The 21035-nt window shown below is 35.5% G+C and overlaps 1 protein-coding gene across 8 annotated transcripts in view; it reads right to left on the bottom strand.

Annotated features, from left to right (window-relative positions):
- EEA1 (early endosome antigen 1) overlaps positions 1-21035 on the bottom strand; it is a 472296-nt gene that overhangs the window by 25173 nt on the left and 426088 nt on the right. For all 8 annotated transcript variants that reach the window (XM_070052691.1, XM_070052692.1, XM_070052693.1 and 5 more), the window contains 6 exons: positions 18312-18425; positions 15614-15769; positions 10237-10376; positions 3908-4238; positions 2551-2652; positions 664-858 (listed from right to left, as the gene is read on the bottom strand). In XM_070052691.1, the coding sequence (XP_069908792.1) occupies positions 664-858; positions 2551-2652; positions 3908-4238; positions 10237-10376; positions 15614-15769; positions 18312-18425 (1038 nt within the window). The remainder of the gene's footprint in view (positions 1-663; positions 859-2550; positions 2653-3907; positions 4239-10236; positions 10377-15613; positions 15770-18311; positions 18426-21035) is intronic.

Consider the following 21035-nt stretch of genomic DNA (forward strand, 5'->3'; position numbering starts at 1 on the left):
TGTTTATACAAAATACTATCCATTTTTACCAACTCTTGGTATGAAGAAGTATTAGAACATTTAGTCAATAAAATAAAAAATGGATACTAAATCATAAATTAGAATAGGTTTGGAAATGGAAATCATTATGATGTAACTTAAAAATACCAAATAGTTATAACTATATGAAGCCTGACACTATTGAATTTTAACACATCCTACTAGGCAATCGTTATTGTTACTTTATTTATGAAGCAGTGAGACAGAGAGACAGAAAAATAGACTGTGAGAGAGTTCTCACGTGCTTGCTTACTCCTTAAAAGCACACAATGGATGGGCCTGGACCAGGGCAAAAGCAGGGAGTTGGGGACACAACTCAGATCTCCTACATGAGTGGTAGGAATCTAATCACTTGAATCATCACCCATCCTTCCCAGAGTCTGCGTTAGAGGGAAGCTGATTCAGTAGCTGGAGGCAGGAATAGAATCAGGACCTGATGTGGGACACAGGTGTTCTAACTAGTAGGATACATGTCCATTCCCTTAATTGTTTGTAGATTTTCAACTTAGAAAAATTTTGAGCACAAAAAAATTTTTCTATGTTACATCTCATCTGTGTTAGTATTTTTATCTTAATTGCCCAGTTTTTCTTTTCATTAAAAGTAAACAAATATCATATTATTACCTTCTGTGAAATAGCAATTTTAATTTCTCCTTGGAGTGCTTCAATTTTCTTCTTCTTCTGTTCAGCTGATTGCTTGAGCTCATTTATGTTCCCCTGAAGTTGTTGTTCTTCTTTTTCTTTTTGTTTTAAAGTATTCTGGGCTTGTAAGACTTGTTCCTGCATTGAGTTCAATTCTAACTTCAACTGATGAGAAGTCTAAATGAAAATAAAGTCTGTTTAGCACTCATTTACTCATCCAAAAGACATTTATTGAATAGCTAGTACATACCAACCACTACTCAAGGTAGAATCTATTGAGCCTATTGGCCACAAGTAATCATAATTAATAGAGAAATATCCCTTTCCTTATGTTGTTTTCCTAACTGACACTAGTCACTATCAGATGATGTGCTGGATTAATCTTCATCACTTGCTTAATTCCACCTACCTTTTATTTTATAATTTATGTTTAGGTAGGCCATATAACTGAACTAAGTCAGTATTTCTTTTTACTGTAGAAAACAGAAATAACATCATTATCAAGATTGCTAAAATGTCTATTGTCTTTCAAGAATATGTTACTGAGCCTATTTGCCATTGCTAGTCAGAAAGAATAAGTACTATGCTTGTATTAACTATGATAAAAACTAAAATCATTTTTAGAAAATATGCTTGGTCTCTGTCTGAGAACACTAAACTATAATGTGCAGTAATTACCACATTTAGCTAACTGGGGAATATTTAGCTACTACTCTATTTTTACAATCCACTAGGCTATATTTCTGTTAAAATAATGCCTCATGTATAAGTCACACTGGCCAAAATAAAGTGCAATAATAACCTCCCATCTCTCTAGCCAAAGTCATGCTTTCATGTCTTATGCATATTTCATTAAGATCTTAGCACTGCATTGCAGTGTTGAACCATATTCAAAGTTATTTTTTGAAAAAGTTCCACTGCTAAATCTATCTTATTGCATAGTGAAATATTTTTACACAAAACAGGAATCAGGTAGTATAGCCATATTAACGATTATAATAACCAATGATAAAATATCAGCAAACCTATGAGCATCTACCTTGTTATATAGTGTTCTGAACACTTTAAATCCTGTTTATTTCTCACCATAACTGTATGACACAGATTATATTATTAGTCCAATTTTACTGCTGAGAAAAACTGGAGCACAGGGATTAGACAATCTGTCTAAAACATGGCAAAATGACACAGTTAATAAGTGGCACAGTTGGGATATAAATTTGGACAATTTTGATTCACAGCTTAGACACTTAGCCATGATACTTTTCTGACTTACATGGCTGACATCTACAGCACACGTGTCTTCTTTCAATCAAAACTAGAATAAAATTGTATCAAACATTTGTCAGGACTATGTTTTGCTGCTTTATCAAATCAGATTTTCTAGGAAGTTTCATGTCTGTACTCCAGCTACTAATATATAAGCCTTCAGAGAATAACAACTATATATTATATATATTTATGTACTCATTTGCTGCTTGTTCTTGCTGTAGAGAAACAAGCGTTAACTATAGAAAAAAATCTCTTAGGTATTACATAATCATTATCAATTATATCATTAATATAAATTCTATGACATAGCCTTTTAAAAAGTCATTTTAAAAAGTATATTATGATTTTTCTATCATAATAATGTTACTTTACCTAGATTACATAATTATAACTCAATAGTTGATTCAACTTTTAACATTTTATATTACATTCTTTTATTTGGGCCTTATATTACAATCTAGCTTAAATCCTAAACCATTACATTACATAGAAATAAACCTTCCTTTGACCTAAGAATCAGCATGAAAACACTTTCAATGTGTAAATGACTTATTAGCCTTTAGATATTTTATATCACAGAAACAAAGAAAATCTTACCTCCTTCTCTTTTTCAAGTGACTTTTTCAGTTCATTCTGTTCCTTATGTGTGCTGGCTGTTTGTATTTGAAGTTGATGCTTTAATTCTTTGCAAGTTTTTTCCTTAAAAAATGAAAAATATATCACACAGAAAATATCTGTAATTAACTGGACTGGTTTATAAGCTAGTAAGATACACATAAAGAAGTAAACTAAAATCATTGATGAGCTAGATTCAAAACAACCATCCATGTCAATGGCAAGAACAGGCAAATATTACATAAGGTGAGGCACAGCAAAATGCCAAGGGTTTCTATCACCAATCAACAGTCATAATAAAATATTGTAGGCAATATTTAAGGAAGTTACATTTTTAAGCCAGAGAATCAATTATAATTAGTTAACTTGTCGAGCTATTTTAAAAGTAAAATAGTGGGCTTCAAGAAAATGAAAACAAGATAATTTCTTAAAATACTAAAACATTTAAAAAATAACTATAAGGCTACTTCAAAAGTTCATGGAAAATGGAATTAAAAGATAAGTTCATTCTGATGCAGAAAATGTAAAATCCATGCATGGCTTTTTCAATAAAACACACTTCTGTGAACTTTTTGAAGATCGGTCATATTTATGGATTTCCAAAAATTTCACACCCAAACAAAAAGTTTTTAATCCCATTTCCATGAACTACCTGAAGTGCCTTCATATAACTCAAGAGAGAAAGGTGTGCAAGAGAAAAATGTTTTCTCCAAACAGAGAAGAAAGGTAAATGTATTATTGTATGTTTTTAACAGTACTATACACTTTCATTGACTTTTCATACTGAGGAGTTTCACTTTTGCTGCTACTTTTTGTTATTCTGAGTTTAAAATATTTCTGTGAATATATCCCTTTTAAAGCACTTCCTAAAACTCTATTTCTGTACAGTTTAAATAAATTTTATTGTATCTCTAAACATGATATTAACTGAGTTTTAAGATATAATGACAAATCAGAAAGTTTATGGCAGCAGATTTAAAAGAATCACTAAAATCTTTATGGGCAACTAGTAGCTGCCTTCTCTGTGGAAATGGCTCTGAGAATGAGCATACTACTGTCTGTCAAATCTAGCAACTTACCAGCAAGAGAAAAATTGTTATATTCAGGTGAAAATATCCTTAGCCTTTAGAATACACTTACACACACACACAAACACACTACACACACACACATCATTATCTTGGGCTTTTTCTCAGAGTTATTACTCCATCCTTCTTCCTCTCTTCAGAACTATTTTAAGTCATCTAAATGAAGGATGAAAAGTCTAGATTAAACACAAAAATCAGTACATTTTTAAATAAAAGAACCACTTCTAAGAAAGTAAATGTAAACAACTAACCAAATCTAAAATAGCAGCTTTTCCTTTCTGATTCTCCTTTTCAAATTCATCTTTGCACTGTTTCAAATAATCAGAAACTTGTGATAATTTCTCTTTTGTTGTAGACAGCTCTGTCACTAGCGTTTCTTTCTCTGCCTTCACTGTTTGTAATTCTGTTACTGCTGTTTGCATTCTGCTGTTCAGTTCCTTGTGTTGCATCTTTGCATCTTGACTTATATTTTCAATTTCTTGTTTCAGGATTATTTTTTCTTCCTCTTGCTTAGCAAGCATTTGCTTAATATTGTCAAGGGCTTCAGATTTTTTCTGTAGATCCAATTTTGTACTGGAGGTTCTAAATATTTAAGAAACAATTTTTAAAATAACACATATTTTATCATCTCTAGTTTACCATTCAAAATTCAGCATAACCAATTATTGACCTTTAAAACTTTCTTGTATAGTTCACAAATAAAAATAAGATTTAATTTCATAAAATCAAATGACTGAAAAATGCTTTAGAACATCTGATCTGCTCACTTAACAGATGTAGATGATTTTCCTCAAATCAAATAAGTTAGTGGTAAAGCCAAATCAACTATCCCTCCTGATTTAATCCAGTCTTGTGCACCACACAGATCCCCAAAGAAAACACTGAGGACCACAGTCGTTCCATGTACTCTCAAGAAGCTATTCATTGTTAGTTTCCAAGGAGCAAGAGAACTTTGCCTCTTAACTTGAAAACCAAAACCCGCTATGTGTTTGACAGAGTGTAAACTTCATAACACTTAAAAGTTAACCCAGAAAAGAAAAATAAGGTAAAAATAGAAGGGCCAGCACTGTGGCACAGTGGGTAAAACTGCCACCTGTAATGCCGGCATATCCTATGGGTGCCAGTTCGTGTCCCAGCTGCTCTACTTCCAATCCAGTTCCCTCCTAATGGCCTGGGAAAAGCAGCATAAGATGGCCCAAGTGTTTGAGCCCCTGCCACCCACATGGGAGACCCAGTTGAAGCTCCTGGATCCTCGCTTTGGCCTGGATCAGTGCTAGCCCTTGTGACACTTGGAGAGTGAACCAGCAGATGGAAGATCTCTCTCTCTTTCTTCTTTCCTTCCCCTCTCTCTCTCTGTAACTTTCAAATAAATACATAAATCCTTTAAAAAATTTAATTTTTTAAAAAAATGAAGACAAACGATTTACATTAATCCTCAATCTTAGCAGACTGTATAAGAGATCAGTTACTGTTTCTCTTTTAACATGGGCTTTTTACACTTGAATGAATGAATTACAAGAATGAGAAAATAAAAACATAGCTCTAGAAAGTTACACTATGGACTTTCATTGTTTTCACAATACACAATAGTGAGCATATTTTAAAGGCAAAACAAAACCAAATATAAAATAATAATACTTTTAGAATGTACACTATTTCCAATGTAATCAGCAGAAATTTACAAACAATATAAATTCAACAATGTTAAAGAAAAGTTACTAAAAGATGTAACGGTCACTTAAAGTTGGATATCAATGAAGTATCAGAATCATTTTTATGCTTTGAAATTCTCCAACTTTTAGTCTCAGAAAATGATTTTACTTTCTAAAAAGTAAGTAGAAAAGACACTAACATATAGTAGGGTCACAGGGTACCTTACTTAACATTCCTCAAAATAATTTAAAAGTCATTATAGATGAATCAAAAAAGAAAAATAAAAAATCATGGATTACATAGTCACTGTAAAACTTTTTTATTAAAATAACTAAAGGATAAAATAAACAAATCCATACTCATAGTCAGAAATGTTAATATCACTTTCTCAACAATGGATAGAACAATCCAAAAGAAAATTGGGAAGCATACAGAAGACAAGGACAACTGATCCTAATTGGTTATCAACCACTGATCCTAACTGTTATTTTTAGAAACTACCCAACAACACAGAGTACACACAGAAAGTTAAGATAAACCATACATTGGTCCTTAAGTAAGACTTAGTTTAAAACGTTTGTGGCATAGTGGGTAAAGCTGCCGCCTGCAGTGCTGGCATCCCATATGGGCGCCGGTTCGAGTCCCGGCTGCTGCACTTCTGATCCAGCTCTCTGCTGAAGCCTGAGAAAGCAGTAGAAGCTGGCCCAAGTCCTTGGGCCCCTGCACCCACATGGGAGACCTGGAAGAGGCTCCTGGCTCCTGGCTTCAGATCGGCACAGCTTCAGCCATTGGGGCCAACTGGCGAGTGAATCAGTGGATGGAAGACACCCCCCACCTCGCCCTGTAACTCTGACTTTCAAATAAATAAATAAATCTTTAAAAAAAAAGTTTGAATTTTATCAAGCATGTTTTCTGACCACAATGGAAGTAAATTAGAAATCAATAATAATAACATATCTAGAAGAATCCCACATATTTAGAGAATGAAACAATATACTTCCAAATAAACTATGAATCAAAGAAAAATTTTAAAGAAAACTAGGAAATACATCAGAGAAAAGATGCTGAAGTAATCAAAATAGGTAGGATAGGCATTAAAGGAAAATCCTGGGTGTATAAATATAGATGGGCCTTAATAAAGGGAAACCCTCTACCCTTTTGGGCTGTGCCTCGGGTTCATGGGAGGGGATAGTCAAGTCTCAGATACGTTTACATGATCTAAACACAGAAGGGACCCAGCCCTCCTTTCCTAAGTACTATTCTACAATTATATGATGATTCCAAAAGAAAAACGTTTGCATGAAGCATATAGGCAAAAGAGATTTAGGCTTCAAGATTTGTCTACTCCAGTATGATATGGGAGACCATCAATTATTTCTAAACAATGAGATTAAAACATAGAATGGAAATGGGCCCATTCCTACTGGATCCATTGTAAATGTAAATATTAATAGCATACATCATGAAATATACATCTATCCCACCATCACCTGGTAATTTCACAAAAATACTTATGTAAGATTTATACCATCTTCAGTCATATAAGTTAAAAACTGGAAACAACTCCAAAACACCAAAACAGGAGACCAAACAAATTGTACTATAGTCTTCAGTGGAAAGACAATAAAAAAAAATTCATTGAACCAGATGGGTACATGGGTGAACTTAAAAATAGTACATTAAGTGAAAAATAGCCAATCGCCAAGAAATGTCACAGTGTATGCCTCCATTTATATGAAATTAAAACACACAAAAGATCTATGTAGATCAAAATCAGAATTGCAGTTGTCTACAGGGCAAGATTAAATTATTGAATAGACAGGGTGCTTAACAAAATTCCAGGAGTGATGAAAATTCCAGTGTTCTGTGGGGCAGTGTGGAACACAATTACACAGACTCAACACTTATTAAAGCCTAAATTGTATACATAAAACCTGTGCACTTATATTTGATCAAGGATCTAAAACTAATTCCTGGAGCAAGGACAGTCTATTCAATAAATGGTGCTGGGAAAATTGGATTTCCACGTGCAGAATCATGAAGCAAGACCCCTACCTTACACCTTACACAAAAATCCACTCAACATGGATTAAAGACCTAAATCTACGACCTGACACCATCAAGTTACTAGAGAACATTGGAGAAACCCTTCAAGATATTGGCACAGGCAAAGAATTTCTGGAAAAGACCCGGGAGGCACAGGCAGTCAAAGCCAAAATCAACTATTGGGATTGCATCAAATTGAGAAGTTTCTGTACTGCAAAAGAAACAGTCAGGAGAGTGAAGAGACAACCGACAGAATGGGAAAAAATATTTGCAAACTATGCAACAGATAAAGGGTTAATAACCAGAATCTACAAAGAGATCAAGAAACTCCACAAAAACAAAACCAACAACCCACTTAAGAGATGGGCCAAGGACCTCAATAGACATTTTTCAAAAGAGGAAATCCAAATGGCCAACAGACACATGAAAAAATGTTCAAGATCACTAGCAATCAGGGAAATGCAAATCACAACCACAATGAGGTTTCACCTCACCCCGGTTAGAATGGCTCACATACAGAAATCTACCAACAACAGATGCTGGCGAGGATGTGGGGAAAAAGGGACACTAACCCACTGTTGGTGGGAATGCAAACTGGTCAAGCCACTATGGAAGTCAGTCTGGAGATTCCTCAGAAACCTGAAGATAACCCTACCATTCGACCCAGCCATCCCACTCCTTGGAATGTACCCAAAGGAATTTAAATTGGCAAACAAAAAAGCGGTCTGCACCCTAATGTTTATTGCAGCTCAATTCACAATAGCTAAGACCTGGAACCAACCTAAATGTCCATCAACAGTAGACTGGATAAAGAAATTATGGGACATGTACTCTTTAGAATACTATACCGCAGTAAGAAACAACGAAATCCAGTCATTTGCAACAAAATGGAGGAATCTGGAACACATCATGCTGAGTGAAATAAGCCAGTCCCAAAGGGACAAATACCATATGTTCTCCCTGATCGGTGACAACTGACTGAACACCAAAAAGGAAACCTCCTGAAGTGAAATGGACACTATGGGAAACGGTGACTTGATCAGCATAGCCCTGACTGTTAATGAACAACTTAATACATTATCCCTCTTAGTAGTTTTTTTGTCTGTTCTACTTAATATGACTGGTTTAATTCTGTAATTAATACACAGTTATTCTTAAGTGTTGAAAATTAACTGAAATGTGACCCCTGTTAAACATAAGAGTGGGAATAAGAGAGGGAAGAGATGTATAATTTGGGACATGCTCAAGCTGACTTGCCCCAAATGGTAGAGTTAGAAACATACCAGGGGACTCCAGTTCAATCCCATCAAGGTGGCATGTACCAATGCCATCTCACTAGTCCAAGTGATCAATTTCAGTTCACAATTGATCATAATGAAAGGACTAAGAGTCAAAGGGAGCACATAAACAAGTCTAGTACCTGCTAACACTAACTGATAGAATAAATAAAGGGGAGAGTGATCCAACATGGGAAGTGAGATACTCAGCAGACTCATAGAATGGCAGATGTCCTAAATAGCACTCTGGCCTCAGAATCAGCCCTAAAGGCATTCGGATCTGGCTGAAAAGCCCATGAGAGTATTTCAGGCATGGAAAGCCAAGACACTCTGGCAAAAGATCTCTGTGAGTGAGATCCCAGTGGAAAGAACAGGTCTTCAAAGAAGGAGGTACCTTTCTCTGAAGGGAGGAGAGAACCTCCACTTTGACTATGACCTTGTCTAAACAAGATAAGAGTCGGAGAACTCAAGGGGCTTCCATAGCCTTGGAAACTCATGACTGGAGCATAGGGAGATTACTGATGCCATAGACAGGAGTGTCAATTGGTAAAGTCAACAACAGGAGTCACTGTGCACTTACTCCTCATGTAGGATCTCTGTCCTTAATGTGCTGTGCATTGAGATTTAATGCTATAACGAGTACTCAAACAATATATTTCACTTTGTGTTTCTATGGGGGTGCAAACTGTTGAAATCTTTACTTAATGCATACTAAACTGATCTTCTGTAAAAAAAAAAAAAAAGAAATTATCAATTCCCAAGTTGACTCTCACTGGGATTAAACATGACAATAGGTCTGATCTGATTTCATCATCATTTAAAAAAAATCATCTATTATTTTTCACTTTATGTTTCTGTGTGGGAGCAAACTGTTGAAATACTTACTTAAGGTATACTAAGCTGATCTTCTGTATATTAAGATAATCGAAAATGAATCTTGATGTGAATGGAAGGGGAGAGGGAGTGGGAAAGGGGAGGGTTGTGGGTGGGAGGGACGGTATGGGGGGGAAGCCATTGTAATCCATAAGTCATACTTTGGAAATTTATATTCATTAAATAAAAGTTAAAAAAAAACAACTGTGCATTCAACTGTATGTAAATTTTACCATAATAATAAAAAAACTGAAACACTGATTCTAGTATTTCCCTTATGCTCATAAACACAATCTGCAAAATGCAGCACAATGATGAAAAGAATCATCTCTCATGAGAAAGAATCCATTTCCTATTTGGTACTGTAACTCAAAGCAGAAGTCTGACTGCTCCTGGATGATATGTGTAACATCTTTATTATTTTTAAATTGCATTAATTTATTCAAAATGGTGAACAACTCAAAACAATTGCTTTACCCCAGAGAACTGGCACCATATTATTGCTGAAAGAGATTAGAGGGCTCAAATTTTGTAAAATAAAGTCTTAGGCCTTTCTAATGAAGTTAACTTTAATCATATTATGGTAGCTTTATTTTTCATTTACCTTATATCAGTTGTTTATAAAATCAACACAATTAACAAATATTTCAGCTCTGAAATAGCAAACCTGAAATTTCATTACCAGTTTATAATCTTCTCCCCTAATTTACAAGTGAAGCAGTTTGGCTTACATTTCTTTCTCCATTTCAAGTTGTTTACTTAATTCTGTTGCTCTAAGCTCTAAATCTGTGTTCAGTTGCCTCTGTTGTTGTAGATCCTGAAAAGTTTGTTCCTTGCTTGCTTTAACTTCAAGAGTATCAGCTTCTAGTTTCTAGAAAAAAGACAGTAGAGGAACCATTTGAATAACTACCGATATATTAATAAAGAAAATGTTTTTATTTATATTCAAATTGATGTTGACATATACAAAAATAATTAAAATATATTGTAATTTTAAAAAACACATTCTGAAACCATTACTGAATTCTTTATCTTACTATCTTCTAGAGGCTTTATACATTATAGGCAGTTACTAATTTTGAATAAGGAATAAACCTAGAGAAAAATATTACTACAGTATTAGTTATTAGCTCAACTACAAAAAAAAAAAAACAGGTTCACTCATGTACCATCAAAAATAATTATCCTTTATAGTCACAGTAAGCACTGACACAACTATAAGATGTTTAAAAAGAAAAAAGGAGAGGGAAAAGCATGTCGGGTAGAAATTAAGTCTCTGCTTGAGATGCCCACATTCTTTTTTTTTTTTTTGGACAGGCAGAGTTAGTGAGAGAGAGAGACAGAAAGGTCTTCCTTCCATTGGTTCACCCCCAAATGGCCGCTACAGCCGGCACGCTGCGCCCATCTGAAGCTAGGAACCAGGTGCTTCCTCCTGGTCTCCCACGTGGGTGCAGGGGCCCAAGCACTTGGGCCATCCTCCACTGCCTTCCTGAGCCACAGCAGAGAGCTGGAATGGAAGAGGAGCAACCGGGACAGAAAACAGTGCCTCAACCGGGACTAGAACCCTGGGTGCAGGCACCGCAGGTGGAGGATTAGCCTAGTGAGCTGTGGCGCTGCCCAAGATGCCCACATTCTATATAAGAGTTCCTGGTTCAAGTTCTGCTACTCTCCCATCTACAGTTCCTTATAATGTACTCCCTGAAAGGCAAGACAATGTCTCAATACTTAGGTCTAGGCCACCCAGGTAGGAGACCCAGATGAAGTTCCAGTGGCCTGGCCCAGCCCTGGTTGTTTTAAGCTTCTGGGGGAGTGAACCAACAAATGGAAAACGTCTGCCCATCAGTCAGTTCCTGTCTCTCTGCCTTTAAAAAAAAAAAGAAGAATTAATGAATTGTCACACAGACCTCATCAATGCCTATTGACCCTGAATAGAAAGATAATGAAATTCCTGATTTGCTTCCATAATTCCCCCCCCCCAATAATTTCTTAGTCTAGGTAACACTGCTGTTCTTCACAGGTTCATATGCATCTCATATACACACATGTAATATGTAATTTTAAGAATTTACAAAATCAGGGAAAAAATATTTGCAAACTATGCAACAGATAAAGGGTTGATAACCAGAATCTACAAAGAAATCAAGAAACTCCACAACATTAAAACAAAAAACCCACTTAAGAGATGGGCCAACACAATTGATCATATTGATAGGATTAAGAGTCAAAGGGATCACATAAACAAGACTAGTGTCTGCAAATACTAGCTGATAGAATAAAAAAGGGAGAGAACGATCCAACATGGGAAGCTAGATACACAGCAGACTCATAGAATGGCGGATGTCCTAAATAGCACTCTGGCCTCAGAATCAGCCCTTAAGGCACGCAGATCTGGCTGAAAAGCCCATGAGAGTATTTCAGGCATGGAAAGCCAAAACACTCTGGCAAAAAAAAAAAAAGAAAAGAAAACAAACAAACAAACAAACAAACAAAAAAACCTAAATGAAAGATCTCCACCAGTGAGATCCCAGTGGAAAGAACAGGTCATCAAAGAAGGAGGTACCTTTCTCTGAAGGGAAGAGAGAACTTCCACTTTGACTACAACCTTGTCTAAACATGATCAGAGTCAGTGAACTCAGGGGGCTTCCATAGCCTTGGCAGCTCATGACTAGAGCCTAGGGTGATTACTGATACCATAAACAAGAGTGTCAATTTGTTAAGTCAACAACAGGAGTCACTGTGCACTTACTCCTCATGTAGGATCTTTGTCCTTAGTGTGCTGTACATTGTGATTTAATGCTATAACTAGTACTCAAACAGTATTTTTCACTTTGTGTTTCTATGTGGGTGCAACTGTTGAAATCTTTACTTAATATATGCTAAACTGATCTTCTGTATATAAAGAGAATTGAAAATGAATCTTGATGTGAATGGAAGGGGGGAGGGAGCGGGAAAGGGGAGGGTGGCGGGTGGGAGGGAAGTTATGGGAGGGGGAAGCCATTGTAATCCATAAGCTGTACTTTGGAAATTTATATTCATTAAATAAAAGTTAAAAAAATTTTAAAAAATCATGATTATAATACCATAAAAAAAAAAAAAGATGGGCCATGGACCTCAATAGACATTTTTCAAAAGAGGAAATCCACATGGCCAACAGACACATGGAAAAATGTTCAAGATCACTAGCAATCAGGGAAATGCAAATCACAACCACAATGAGGTTTCACCTCACCCCTGCTAGAATGGCTCACATTCAGAAATCTACCAACAATAGATGCTGGAGAGGATGTGGGGAAAAAGGGACACTAACACACTGTTGGTAGGAATGCAAACCGGTTAAGCTACTATGGAAGTCAGTCTGGAGATTCCTCAGAAACCTGAAGGAACCCAGCCATCCCACTACTTGGAATTGATCCAAAGGAAATTAAATTGGCAAACAAACAAGCTGTCTGCACATTAATGTTTATTGCAGCTCAATTCACAATAGCTAAGACCTGGAACCAACCCAAATGCCCATCAACAGTAGACTGGATAAAGAAATTATGGGACATGTACTCTATAGAATACTATACAGCAGTCAAAAACAATGAAATCTGGTCATTTGCAACAAGATGGAGGAATCTGGAAAACATTATGCTGAGTGAATTAAGCCAGTCCCAAAGGGACAAATATCATATGTTCTCCCTGATCGGCAACAACTAAACGAGCACCAAAGGGGAAACCTGTTGAAGTGAAATGGACACTATGAGAAACAGTGACTTGATCAGCCCTTGTTCTGACTGTTGATGTACAATGTAATACGTTATCCCTTTTAGTATTTTTTTGGTTCTAGGACCATTGGTTGAACTCTGTAATTAACGCACAATTATTCTTAGGTGTGGGGAGCAACTCGGACTAGACTAAGTTACTGGAATTAAGACTTATTCTATGCATCTGCTCTCCCACAATATGGCGCTGGGAGAGGAGTAAACAGCTTCTATGCAGCTGCCTCCAGTTCGACCAATAAACTACAGGAGCTGCTCCTGATTGGAGGAGAGCAGCATATTGGCATGTGGGTAGCAGAGTTGGGATTGGTGGAAGAGGACTATAAAGGAGGAGAGAGACAACATGCACCAGGAACATCTAAGGGGAACATCCGGATAACATCTGAGCAGCCCCCGAGAGAGCCGGCCAGCGGTGTGCCACTCCCCCGCGGAAGTGGGGAAAGTGGCAGGGGGGCACGCCCCTCCACGGAGGTGGAGGGACGGCAGCCAACCCGGGAAGAACCAGCAGCAAACCCGGGAAGGGCCGAGCAGACAAAAGAACAGCGCAGGGTCCTGTGTTGTTCCTCCGCGAAGAGGGGGAGCGACACTTAGGTGTTAAATTTTAACTGAAAAGTGATCCCTGTTAGGAATCTGGAAAACATTATGCTGAGTGAAATAAGCCAGTCTCAAAGGGACAAATATCATATGTTCTCCCTGATTGGTGACAACTAACCGAGCACCAAAAAGGAAACCTGCTAAAGTGAAATGAACACTATGAGAAACGGTGACTTGATCAGCCCTTGCCCTGACTGTTGACGAACAACTTACAATGTCATCCCTTTTAGCATTTTTCTGTTTGTTCTACTTAATAGTTGAATTCTGTAATCAATACACAGTTATTCTTAAGTGTTGAAAATTAACTGAAATGTGACTCCTGTTAAACATAAGAGTGGGAATAAGAGAGGGAAGAGATGTATAATTTGGGACATGCTCAAGCTGACTTGCCCCAAACGGTAGAGTTAGAAACATACCAGGGGATTCCAATTCAATCCCATCAAGGTGGCATGTACCAATACCATCTCACTAGTCAAAGTGATCAATTTCTGTTCATAATTGATCATAATGATAGGATTAAGAGTCAAAGGGATCACATAAACAAGACTAGTGTCTGCAAATACTAACCGATAGAATAAAAAAGGGAGAGAACGACCCAACATGGGAAGCTAGATACACAGCAGACTCATAGAATGGCGGATGTCCTAAATAGCACTCTGGCTTCAGAATCAGCCCTTAAGGCATGCAGATCTGGCTGAAAAGCCCATGAGAGTATTTCAGGCATGGAAAGCCAAAACACTCTGGCAAAACAAAACAAAACAAAACAAAAATGACCTAAATGAAGGATCTCTGCGAGTGAGATCCCAGTGGAAAGAACAGGTCATCAAAGAAGGAGGTACCTTTCTCTGAAGGGAAGAGAGAACTTCCACTTTGACTACAACCTTGTCTAAACATGATCAGAGTCGGTGAACTCAAAAGGCTTCCATAGCCTTGGCAACTCATGACAAGAGCCTAGGGTGATTACTGATACCATAAACAAGAGTGTCAGTTTGTTAAGTCAACAACAGGAGTCACTGTGCACTTACTCCTCATGTAGGATCTTTGTCCTTAATGTGCTGTACATTGTGATTTAATGCTATAACTAGTACTCAAACAGTATTTTTCACTTTGTGTTTCTATGTGGGTGCAACTGTTGAATTCTTTACTTAATATATGCTAAACTGATCTTCTGTATATAAAGAGAATTGAAAATGAATCTTGATGTGAATGGAAGGGGAGAGGGAGCGGGAAAGGGGAGGGTGGCGGGTGGGAGGGAAGTTATGGGAGGGGGAAGCCATTGTAATCCATAAGCTGTACTTTGGAAATTTATATTCATTAAATAAAAGTTAAAAAAAAAAGAATTTACAAAATCAAACTGTTAAATGTAAGTTTGAATATCTATAAACAATGCATCTTCTTATATAGTTGTAATGATTTTGCATACTAAATATTTTATAAGCAGATTGATTCCTATGGGTCTGGTCCAACACCTATTTTGAAAAAATTCATGAAAGGAAAGATATTTGATATAATCAAATAAATTCTATAATAATATCTATATGAAACATATGGAATACATCCTAAAAGATAAAGAAATAAAAATAAACATGGAATTAAAACTTAAGACAGAAAAACTTCAAGTAACATTTTAAAATTGTATATCAGAGCTACACCTTTTTTTTTTAATTAAAAGTCCTTGATTTCACATAGGTCATCAGATTCCATTGTTTCTCCAGCAGAAAATATGGCTAAATTCAACTTCTGTTACACAAACCTTAATTTGACCTTCTAGTTCTTCAGTTTTCTGCTCTAAAGAGAGGTGTTTCTCTTTATATTCTTTCAGATGACTTTCCAGCTGACTGCAATGTTCCTGTTTGTCTTGTAACTTTGCAGTGACCTGATCCAACTGAGTGGTGATCTTATTTAACTCCTATAGGAAAGTACAATTGAAGACAACTTTGGTAAGGTTTACCATATTTTCTTGCCTGAAGTTTAGTCAAAATAAAATTTAAAACATCAATTTTACTTAAGAAAGTATCTGGAGTAAGGTGTTGACAAATATAATGATGTAGCAGAGGCTATATTCACTCACCAATATATACCAAGACTTGTATAGTCCAAGACACTATGTTTACTAGTATATGCATTAACAATTTAACAATTTGTAATATTTATCTAGAAAAAGTTATTTTAGGAGTCAAAATAAACAACAGAACATTAAGTAGGCTAATAATCCAATAACACTTTTATCATAATTAAATGTTTCAATGCTCAAAACATCATTTTAAAAAATAACATTCTGAAATATTATGGTGATTACATTTGTGATATTTGTTCCATTGATTTGGAATACTATTTGCACAGAAATAAAAACAAATAAAAATACTAATAAATACACCAGCTACTATAATTCTCAATGTTTTCCTAATTTTCTTCCAGTCTTCTCTGTATGTTTTCTTTGTACTTTTAAAATAAAAACAGGATTTTACTTTATATATTATCTTATTTTAGTGCCTTTTTTTAGACAATGCCTATGAAACTTTCTACTATTTTTAAAGTGTCATTATATTCAATTGTATAAATTTCCATTTTATTGATGTATTCCATTTTTTAGTCAAATGCCCTGCTTTAGATTCTTAGATTGCTACTAATTTTTTTCCATTTATTAATGAAGATACAAATAGAACATTTAAAGCTACAGTTATTTCTTCAGGATTATATATATCAGTGGGCTAAAGAATATGAAAAAATTTGAAGTTCTTGAAATATACTGCCAAGTTGTTCCCTCTGTCCCTCCAGCCCAAAGGTTCAACTGATGTTTCCTATCTCCAGCAGTGCATTAAAGTGACTTTTTCTTCCTCACTCTCTCTAATCCTTCCACTGGTAATTTCACACACACACACACACACACACACACACACACTTTTCTGCTACTAAGGCAAATGGGTCAAGTGTATCCCATTATTGTCTTATTTGAAATGGATTCCCAATGAGCTTGGACATTTCCTAATATAGTTTCAATTATTCATATTTTCATGTAGGTTTACTTATTTCCTATATAAAAGTTATAAATATCAGGAATATTATCTCTTCATCAGATACATTTCAGAAGATGTTCTATCCTTTTGCTATTAGTTTTATGTTAATTTTTTGACACATAAATTTTAAATTTTATGTATTTTTATAAATATATTTCCATTATAGTTTATGACTGATAGAATGCTCAGGAAATATTTTCCAAGGTGGTAGGTATTTGGTAGCAGTTAAACTGCCACTTGGAAGCCCACATCCCATTCTGGAGCACCTGTGCAAGTCCCACTACTCTATTCCTGACCCAGTATGCTGCCAATGTACACCTTGGGAAGCAGCAGTGATGGCTCAAGTACTTGCGTTCCTGCTACCCATGAGAGAGATCCCCATGGAGTTTCTAAATTCTGGCTCTGTTCTAGCTCAGTATACATTTGGGCAGTGAACCAGCAGAAGGAAGGATGATCTCTGTCTCTCTGCCTTTCAAATAAAATAAAAATAAATAAAATAAAATACTTTCCAGATGCATTTAGTAATACTCTGAGTAAAAAGCAAGTTGCAGAATCATATACATATTGTGGGAGTACACAAGCAAAAATACATCAGTGTGTGTGTGTGTGTGTTTGTGTGTGTACATACACACATAAACACATACTTGGTTCTCTGTATCTGTAGGTTCCACATGCACTGACTGAACCAGATACCATAACTATTTGAAAAAAAATTTTACTTTATTGAACACATGCATTCTTTCTTTTTTCATATCATTAAAACGTAACAATGTGGTATAACAACTATTTATATATAATTTACATTGTAAATGGGAAGATTTGTATGGATTACAAGCAAACACCATGACATTTTCTTTCTTTTTAAAGATTTTCTATTTATTTGACAGGTAGAGTTACAGACAGTGAGAGAAACAGAAAGAAAGGTCTTCCTTCCATTGGTTCACTCCCCAAATGGCCGCTACAGCCGGTGCACTGCGCTGATTCGAAGCCAGGAGCCAGGTGCCAGTTGCCTCCTCCTGGTCTTCCAAGCGGGTGCAGGGGCCCAAGCACCTGGGCCATCCTCCACTGCCCTCCCAGGCCACAGCAGAGAGCTAGACAGGAAGAGGAGGAACCGGGACTAGAACCCAGCGCCCACATGGGATGCTGGCGACACAGGCGGAGGTCTAACCGAGTGCGCCATGGCGCTGGCCCCAACCACAGTTGCCGATCAATTAAGCTTTCATCAAACACAAAGCTGATACTTTTATTTCCATCTGTCCAACTTGCTTCTAGTACTCACTCAATTGCTCTGAACTCAGTGAGGAATTAAAGGGAATAAGCAAGTTTTTCCCAAGATAAGCAATAAGCAAGTCTATCGCAAGATTATGTAAAACTAGATATCATTTTTACATGTAAGCACCAGGTTATGATATAAAACTGCATCAGGTTGCCTACCTGCTGTTTATCTTGTAAGGCATTTTGTGCTGTGTCCAAATGATTCTGAAGATCAGCTCTCTGAGCAGTTTTTGCCGCTTCTGCTGATAGCAATAATTCAGTTTTGGCTTTAATCTGTAACAAAATTCAGAAGTTATTTAATTCACATGTAGTTCTTGATTTCCCCTTGCTTGAATGCACATTGCTTTAGTCATTAAAAAACTTAAAACCTAAAATGTTTGGAAAAAAACTTAAGGATTTAGACCTTGAGAAATACATTTTTGAAAATCCCCCAAAGTAAGAACAGGTAGGGGGCGGGGAGAAGATTCCTAATAATGTTTGAATAAACAATGAAAAGGTGCATCTATATGACACCAATACATTATAGTGTCCCTATTCTAAAAAGAAAAATGCATACATTTTTAACTGAGAAGGGTCACTGCATTTTTCAGAAGTCAATGTCTGAAGTCCATCCTGTTGTGATAAACTAACTATGCCAAAGAAAATTATTACTCCAAGGAGAATCAAGAATCCCAGAACTGAAGGACTCAAAACAACCAGAAAAACTGGAACTACTTCGTAAAAATCAGTTTCCCCTGATATCTTCTCACTTAAAAGGGCTCCCTTTTGATGCACACAAAAAGTCAATAAATTTCACACTAAAACTTCAAAGAGTTTTATAACAGGCCTTAAAGAAAATCAAACAATACAAAAGATTATGTCTTATTATCAAAAGTAACATTTTTAAGTGTTTGAATAACTTTTGTATAACGTAACTCTAATAGGAAAATAAGAAAGTAGGAAAAATATAAAAACATATTTGAACTTAAAGTATAATGAGAAAACAGTAAAAACTGGAGGGTATATTCTTTTAATTGGTTGAAGAGAAGATCAATGGACATAAGAAATATAAGATTTACACTGTAGGGTTATTTTAAATAGAAAGGAAAAATATAAACAGTTCTTTCTCAATAACTAAATATTTGAATTTTCACAAATAATGGTTGCATCGATGTATATGACAATGCAATAATTATTGAAACTCTAAAGCCTTTAGAACAATGGGGCAGTGAACAGCCTTTTCATGATATGCTGCCACACATGTACATAATAACTTACTTTGATCATGCACACTAGAGGAAGTGGAGATAAAATGCTATGTTACGGAACTCAAAACCAGGAAACAGCTAAAAATCACATTTTTATAGCTAAAGGGACACTCTAGGGGAAAAAAATTACCTTAATTGCCTTTGCTTGGTATATTTAAAGAAAGCCATAGTCACTACCTTTTGGCTAAGCAATTCAGGTTGCCATTCTTTTGTTAACAACATTATTTAAAGCCCTGGGTTTTCATCAGAGTCCTAATTCTAGTAAAACCATGCCATCACACTCTACTTCATGAAGAAGTTAAAGCGACTGAACAAAAACTTCAAAAACTGGAAAGTATCTAAAGGTAACACTTTTCAAAGAACAATGGCAAGAATGAAGTTATTTTAAAGGTAAAAAAGTGAACAATAATAATATGAAAAATTGGTTAATCTCATTATAAAAATTGGTTCTCAAATGAGTAGTAGTGGAAGGGTGATCTTTTCTAAAAGGAAGAATCCTGTAATAAAAAAAAAGCATCAAAGACTATGCTATCTATTTATTCATTCAAATTTCCTCTCATTTCTTCCTTCTTCTGTTAAACTGGACTTTCATATATCAGATAATCATATAACTCATCAAACCAATAATTAAAAAGAAATGTGTACTCCAAGTTCTAATAAGTATACGAGTTATATTATTTTACTATATATCTATTTCCAATGGAAACTTTCTTCTAAAATAAAAACCAAGGCTTAGATGTGTTTTTACAAATTTCTCTTCCATAGTACAGAATAAAAAAAATGGTAAGTAGCATGAAAAACAAAATGTGTCTTATTTCTTACCACATGACTAATTCACTGAGCATGACTGCTATATAGATTTTTGAAAGTATATTTGTTGAAATATATAAGGGTACAATATAACAAAATTTTTAATAAATCAAACCTTTAAGGAAAGATTTTAAAAATTCATGCATCTACAGGCAACTTCTATAACAAAGGACCAAAAATATATACAGGGAATGGATAGTCTCTTCAATAAATGGTGCTGGGACAAGTGGATATCCATGTAAGACTGAATCATAACCTTCTCCCAACCTTTCATCCTACACAAAAGTCATTTCAAAATGGATCAAAGTTTTAAACGTAAGATCTGAAACTAGGAAATTACTAGAAAATGACACAGGAAAAATAACTTCGAGACATTAGCAGAAGCAATGATTTTTGTTTTTTATGTAAGACCTCAAAAGTATAGGCAACAAAAGCAAAACAGACCAATGGGATTATATCAAACTAAGAAGGTTCGGTACAGTAGAAAAAAAGAATCAACCAAATCAAGATACAACCAACAAAAATGGGAGAAATTAAATGTAAACCATTCATCTGACAAACACTGATACACCAGAATATATTAGGATCTAAAAACACAATAACAGAAAAGCAAATAATCTAGTTAAGAAATGGACAATGTATCTGAATAAACATTTCTCAGAATAAAAAATGAAATGGCAAACAAATGTATAAAAAAATTCTCAACATCACTAGTCATTAGGTAAATGCAAATCAAAACCACAATGAGGTATCATCCCATTCCAGTTACAAGGGTTATTATTAAAAGGAGAAAAAATAACAAATGCTGGCTAGGATGTAGAGAAAA

The sequence above is a fragment of the Oryctolagus cuniculus genome, chromosome 11 (assembly GCF_964237555.1).
Source record: "Oryctolagus cuniculus chromosome 11, mOryCun1.1, whole genome shotgun sequence".
In the NCBI taxonomy this organism is placed as follows: domain Eukaryota; kingdom Metazoa; phylum Chordata; class Mammalia; order Lagomorpha; family Leporidae; genus Oryctolagus; species Oryctolagus cuniculus.